The sequence below is a fragment of the Seriola lalandi genome, unplaced genomic scaffold, assembly GCF_002814215.2.
Source record: "Seriola lalandi dorsalis isolate HSWRI2012SDOR001 ecotype SW California unplaced genomic scaffold, Sedor1 jcf7180002054504, whole genome shotgun sequence".
Taxonomy (NCBI): domain Eukaryota; kingdom Metazoa; phylum Chordata; class Actinopteri; order Carangiformes; family Carangidae; genus Seriola; species Seriola lalandi.
Genome location: NW_019525057.1, coordinates 48,380 through 55,845, shown reverse-complemented (window position 1 = coordinate 55,845; position 7,466 = coordinate 48,380). Strand labels below are relative to the sequence as shown.

At 40.4% G+C, this 7,466-nt stretch overlaps 1 protein-coding gene across 1 annotated transcript; it reads left to right on the top strand.

Moving 5' to 3' along the window:
• The first annotated feature begins 1,307 nt into the window (after nt 1-1,307).
• Nucleotides 1,308-5,965, top strand: tigarb (TP53 induced glycolysis regulatory phosphatase b). Its single transcript, XM_023413121.2, has 6 exons — nt 1,308-1,422; nt 1,732-1,769; nt 2,073-2,194; nt 3,959-4,036; nt 4,145-4,255; nt 5,068-5,965. Exons 1-6 carry the CDS (start codon nt 1,391-1,393, stop codon nt 5,500-5,502), a joined length of 816 nt encoding a protein of 271 aa, XP_023268889.1. The 5' UTR covers nt 1,308-1,390; the 3' UTR covers nt 5,503-5,965.
• The last annotated feature ends 1,501 nt before the right edge of the window (nt 5,966-7,466 follow it).

Genomic DNA, 7,466 nt, shown 5'->3' with positions numbered 1-7,466 from the left:
GACCGTTGAACTTATTTGACCTTACTACTACTATATGAAATATCATAACAGAATAACCTTTTTGTTTAAAATCATCTAAAACTAGCCAATAAGTAAAATCATCCATTACAGATGATGTCACAATTCGTCAGCCACATGTGATCTCACTGAGAGCTGGTGACGTCACAGGTTATCACTCCCTCCCACGGCAGCTAGTTTAGCCCCCCCGCCGCCTCACAATCCCCGACGCCGCGTAGGGCCGGGGGTGGTGGGGTGGTAGGGGGGTCAGGCTAGCTGCCTCCCATGGCCACTAGCTTAGCTCGGTACCGGGCCGAGAGGGGCTAGTGGCCTCCTGGACAGCTGGCTTGGCTCGGCGCCGGGCCGAGGGGAACGTCAAGCTAGCTGCCTCCACAGACGGGCAATGGCGAAGCCTCCGAGACACGAGCTTGGGGCTCGTGCGGAGGCCCCCACTGACCGCTGGGGTATTTCCACATGTCCTCTGTGGGATTGTGGATGTACGCTGACAGCAGTTATGGCTTCTATTTACAACCTCTGTTAGTGAGAACTGGTGACGTCATCTGTGACGTCACCAGTTCTTAGTGAACAGCTGGTGACGTCACCCGGGATGTCACCAGTTACCTGTGGCGTCACCAGTTCTCAGTGAGATTACATGGTTGAGGATTTCTGACATCTGTGATGGAGCACAGCTGACAAACGTCCGGCTAAGCCTAGGGCCTCCTTCCCTGACCCCAGCAACCACCCGACCATCAGAATATCTAGCTCCACAGATGGAAGTCTCTGGTTAGGATGAATTGTACTAATATTGGTAGGGGTGTAGTGTTGCTTGTCTTTTGTTTATATCTTTGCAGTGCTGCCATCTGACTTCATTGTGAGCTTTGTTGTTTTCCAAGGGTAAACTCAGCATGTTTCGTGAGACTACCCTTAAGAATAGATTTCTCAGAAATAGATATTTGTTTACATTTACTTTACTTTTGACACATTAAATAAAATCTAGGTAAACTTGTGTCTGACCTGAATAGGTGAATAGGTTTGGATGTCTGACATATTGAGGGTAACACTAAAAACTTTAAACATAAAATAAAGAAGAAAAAAAAACATTGATTAGCTCTACAGTTTTTCCGCAATAGGTTGTTTAGACGTGGGCAACCTGTTGCTGTGACACAGGTGTACTCTCTCTCCGCCCCTGAAGTCACCGGGAGTTCACGTTGATCATCAGGTCAGACGAAGTCAGACGAAGAGTCAGACGAAGTCAGCCGAAGTCGATCTCGAACGCACCTATGTTCTTTACGCAGCTCTGCAATGCGATTTGATTTGCGTCATGACGCAAGAGGCTACGTACTGTAATTGCAGATGAACCAACCGGGAAGTGTCTCGTGATCCGCTGCTGAAGATGTTTACATTTAGTTTAACGCTCATAAGACAGTAAGTGATTCGTTACCGGCTTAATTTTCCTTATACATATTTCCAGAGTACTTGAACACGAATGAACCGGTAATGTTAGTCTGTTCTACATCAGCAGTATGTCTTGTCAGTTGGTAGAGCAGCATGGCGGCTGAATGTGAAGCTCAACGGTTAGTTAACAGAAACAAGACGAATAACTTTAATATGAACAGTGTGTGGCAGTCCTCTTAATTTAGCTGTTTATGTGACTACAGAACGACTTTGTTGTCACCGCTAAAAGATATTTATATGTTTAAGCTAATTCGGCGACATTGCTATGTTTTCACACAGTGGGGAAACACAGTACAACAGGGAAAAGCTCCTGCAAGGTACGTTATAATTTCTGTAACCTGCATCTAAGCATGAATTCAGCTTCAGGTTAAAGATGTGTGTTACAGCATTAAAATATCCTTACATGTTACACTTGAGTCCACTTGCATATCACTTCTACTATTGATACTGTACATTTTGATAATACTTCTGCACTTCTACTTACATATGATTTTGATTGATACTTTTACTCAAGTAAAAGATTTGTTAATCTGTGCAACTTGTTCTACAGTCCACTGTACAGATACTGTATTTATACTTTACTGCACAGACTGAAAACACTGTGTACTTTGTATTTTTAGGTCAAGGTGTGGACACTCCCCTGTCTGAGACAGGTCTGCAGCAGGGTGAAGCAGTAGGACAATACCTCAAAGACATCACATTCAACAATGTGTTTGCCAGTAATTTACAACGGGCTGTACAGGTAAGACGCCTACATTTTTAATTTGGGCAGTATTGTTGGGTTACCAAGAGAAAAATGACTGACAGAAGCAGCTGACAACTGGCCATAACAAGTACCATCTGGATATCACAGATATTTGGTGACAGTGAACTGTTAACTGCTGTGTATTTGTTATGTGTCTGTGTGGTGCTGTTGCCATATTATAGAATAAGGCTGGTGATATTTTATAATTTTTTTATTGTCAACAAATCCCATGAAAAGACCAAAAATAACAATGATCTATCTTCTAACAACTATTACCTGTGTATCTAAAGCCTTATATGTCTTAGTCCTCTGTGCCATAATTCTTCTCCAAAACCTGTGAAAAACTCATCAATGAAACACACTGTTACACTGGGTGACATTTTCCTTCTTTACTATGAACACACACACACACACACACACACACACACACACACACACACACACACACACACACACACACACACACTCTGCAATTTCACCAACACTGTCCTGCAGCTGGACTGGAATATTCACTAAAGGACCAAAGGTGTAGTAATCCACTGTAGAAAATAGTCACCAACAAATGCACTATTTGTTCCTGTTAACTTAGTAATGTTTTCTAAAAACTATAGTGCCCAGCTGTATTAGGAAATAACTGAGCTTTTTGACATGAATAAAAAAGAAAAAGATATTTATCTTGAGTAGGAACAAATGAGCTTGGGGCTCAGTGGCACAGACAGACTGGGAAAGTCAGAAAGTACAGAGACAGACAAACACATTGTTGGTTTTGGTCTTTTCATGGGATTTGTTGACATAAAAACATAAAATAAAGCCAGCTGTATTCTTGTAAACCTAGTAGTCATGAGGTTTGATAATACTTGATCCAATAATTTATCTGATTTACATTTAAATGTACTTGCATGATGAGAACCCAGATATCATAAACAGGGTATGAGCATAAATTGCAGCACCTCATATGTCGTTGGAGGAGCTTCTCATGTGGGTTGATTAAATTTCCTAGAAGTAAAGTCTTTATTTCAAAACCAACATTGTGCAACAGCCTTACATCAGTGACCTTTTTATTAAAGTGATTCCAGACCTGGCCTGTGTTCTCCAGTCAGACCTCACACATTTGTTTCCTTTTAATGAAGAATCGAAATCTTAACAAACTCTTGTGTGATAATTTGCCTCCATATTTCATACAGTGATACTAACAGCACAGGTCAGTAATGCTTAGCACCAGTTTCTGTCATCAGAACAATTGTTGACAAATTAAACTTTTCTTTTGAATAACCCACAGTTAACTCATAGGAAGGGTTGAGCACCAAGATGCAAAAAGAAGCTCCGTTATCGGACCTGAGCAGAATGATGCTTGCTTTTACTTAACATTTTATTTTGGAGGTTCTCAGCACACCACTGTGTCACAGTTGGAGCTTCAAATCTCCGCATTTTACTATGAATGAGCAGTAAGTACTGTGTGTGATACTTGATCCTTCCTTAGACGTAATGGGAGCCAGTGCGTAAGTTTCCCATCAGGAACAAATATTTCAGTCAACCTAGTAAAATGTTACTGTTGCTTTCTTCTAATTGTGAAGTACAAGACAAAAACAGGATGCATGTGAATGACTACCAGAAATGAAATAGTTGCGTGAACATTCATGTCTCTATGGGCTTTGACTCACTGGTGCTGACAATGTATGAGTGACGTTTTAGTTTGTCCATGACAGATTCTTTTGGCACTTTTAAATGTCTCGAGTCAGTAATTTCCATTTCCTCCATCAGACAGCTGAAATAATTCTGAGGAACAACACTCACTGTTCTGGCATGGAGATGGTTTTGGAGCCGTTACTCAGAGAGAGGGTAAGATCTATTGGCTTTATACTACATCCAAAATATCACAGCTTTACATCTAAAACTACAGCATTTTTTTTTGCTGAGCTCTAAATTGTGGTTTTGTTGTTCACGCAGGGTTTTGGTATTGCTGAAGGACGTCCAAAAGAGGATCTGAAGAACATGGCCAATGCTGCCGGCCAGTCATGCCGTGACTACACACCACCAGGAGGAGAGACTTTAGACCAGGTGAGTCAGTTAAAGTCAGGATTCATCATTAGGGTACTGATTTAATCACAGTAGAAAACAGACACTTGGAACCTCAAGGGCAAAAGAGTATTGCTTGTACAACAGCACCATGTAGTGTTCATTTTGGGGCATTGCATTGTGAAACTATTTCTGTATGGTTATCAGCTGCAATACTCAATGTAGTAGACTTTTATATACCAGTTAAAAACAATCATTTATCTTAAAAATGTGAACTTTTCATTACACAAGATGAACAGCCTTGTGTTGAGCTTTGCGACAGGGTAGTGTTATATCAGCTTATGATGTAGGAGAAGGTTCTCCACCTGAAAGGAGCACTTAGCTTCTGTGAAAGTTTAAAATTCACCAAATGTGGAGGTACATGGTTTTCAGCTGACAGCGACAATGTGTGTCTGCTCATGCTGCTGTTCTAATGTCAATGAATTCCTCCCTAAAATGGTTGACATTTTCAAATGTCTTGTTTTGTTCGATGAACAATTCAAAATCCAAATATTCAATTTACAATGATGAACAATAAAGAAAAGCAGCATGTCGTCACTGGAAAAGCTGCAACCAGCGAAATTTGAGCACTTTTGCTTGAAAAATGACAGTTAATTGATTGTTAAAATTGTTGCAGATTAGTCTATTAATCATTTCAGCCCTAATTTCCTCTTTTAACTAACAAAGAAAACAGAGACTCTGTTCTGTTTCTGACTCACTGCCATTTGCTGGTAGTTGTCGCGAGCTCTCAAACCTGCTGGAGTTGAGGAATCTTTTTGATGTCTTAGCTTTGGATCATGTCACCTTGCTTCCAGGTGAAGCTGCGATTCAAAAAATTCCTCAAAGTCCTTTTCAAGCGAATGTTGGATGAACACGGCTCGTCAGGGCCGGATGACTCTACAGGAGCGTCACCATCCGGAGACGCTGCAAATGAGACGGCAGCAGCTGCCTCGGACGTCACCTCTGGTGGTTTGGCTGATGATGGTCTGCAGGGACTGTCAGTCCACGCTCTGGTCGTGAGCCACGGCGCCTACATCCGTGTAGCCATCAGGCACCTTGTAGAGGACTTAAAGTGCTCTCTGCCTCCAGGGGTGAAGATGTCCCACCTTTTTTCCCCCTGTCCAAACACCGGCATCAGTCGCTTTATTCTCACTCTGAGCCAGTCCGAGTCCGGCCCGGTCCTCTCTGCTGCTCGATGTGTTTTCACCAACAGAAAGGACCACCTGGAAAACCTCACAGCTGTTGAATAGTAGAGGAAAACCTTTTATGTGTGCAGGGTCTGTACTGTCTGTGCAGATACACAGTATATCTGACGTATAACAAAACAGCCACAAACACTAAAGGGAAATAAAAGGCAAAAAAACCTCAAAGTTACCACAGGTGACTAAATTCAACAATGCACAGGGTAAATTATGTTTTGTCAGTAATTAATAGTGTTTTCCTGTGGATCAATAGTCAAAATAGTTGTGCAGTACAGTATTATCAAACCATTCCATCATCCCTCCAACTGTAGGCCAGTAAGGACTTATGTGTCATACTACACATTTAATATGATTCATTTTATTGCCTCTTTTATCATGTTATACCAAAGTCAGACTATTTATTGTATTGTTGAACACTGTTGGTGAGTGTGGCATTTTCAAGTTGATGCGTCTCCTGTGTTGCTGTAGAGCTGCTCATTTTACTTGTGCAATATAAGATGACAAGACTGAATCTTTGTTGAGTTTCTGTTTAACAAAAAAGTCTCATGCATACTTATAAATATAAACAGCTACATCATTAAAATTCTGCCTATATGCTAATAAATCAGTAATAACATTATAGTAAAATTATATATAGCAATCTAACTCCTAAAGAGGCCATTCTGCTGCATTAAGAGTACTTTTACTTCTGATACCTATATGTTTTGCTGACACAACTGTTGCATTTTTAACTAAAGTAAGGGTTTGAAAGCAGGGCTTTTCCTTTTAAGGAAGGATTATTAATCTGTGTTACTAGATGTGAATACTTCTTCCACCACTGCTAGTAACCAGGTGCAAGCAAACACACACAATCCACACTGGTATCCCTGATCTGAAAGGCTCTCAGAGTGTGATGGATCTTATCTTTAAGAACTGATACGGATCATTTTTCTCATCCTGAGTGAGTGGGAAAAGTTTGAGCACCTCTGGGATCTGTACAACTGTCACCTCTGAGCTGTGCAGAGCGTTAACAGGTTTGAGAGACGTGCATTCATCCTCACAGAGCAGTAGTACAGCATCTTGCTGAAGCATCTTAGAAAGTCTTAACAGCTGCTCTTAAAGCAGTCAGTTTGACATGTTGGGAAATACTCCCATTTGCTTTCTTATAGTAGGGCTAAATTATCAAGTGAGCAACTACTGAGGAGCCCAAAAGTCTCTGGTTTACTCCGTATTATTTGGGTCTATATAATCTGATAGAAATTTGCACCACTGAAGTTAAATATCGACTATGACGGGTCTTCTGTCCTCTATCTCGTAACTGTGTCTTATGAAGGGACTCAGTCAAAATCTAGTTTAATACCTTAAATGTTGTAGTTATTTAATGCAAACTGCTTCCAGCCTCAGGCAAGTTGCAATTATTACATCATACAAGTACTTTTAAGGCTGCAACCAATAATTTGCATTATCAGTAGGTGTGAAAATTATTTTTTTAATAACTTTTTAATTTTGTAGTCTATAAAATGACAGAAAACAGTGGCAGAATGCCCATCATAAATCTCAAAGCCCAAGATAACACATTCAGCTTGCTTTAATATCAAATCAACAGTTGAAAACCCAAATATGGTGAATTTGCTATCATAGAAAATTAGGGAAACTTGCAAACTTTCACATTTAAGAAGCTAGCTCCAATAAATGTTTTACATTTTTGCTAAACAAGGGACTTAAACAATAAATCAGTTATAGCTGTTGCCAATCTGGCTAAGTCTACATCTGTATCTATAATAAAATCACCCCAAAAACACCTCTAAAGTTCAGAGATTATCACGTTAAATATAGTTTGATATGTAAAAATAATGTGTCATGTTTCAGCGGGGTTATGTTGCCTGTGTTGTGCTGTATTCTGTGACTGGACTATTTCTTGGCTGGGAACAGTATAAGTCCTGGAATCTCTAGTGCAATGGGGGAAATGTCAAACTATTCCGTCAAAGGTTAATGAACGACAATGACCAATTTGGCAGTTAGAGAAAGTACAA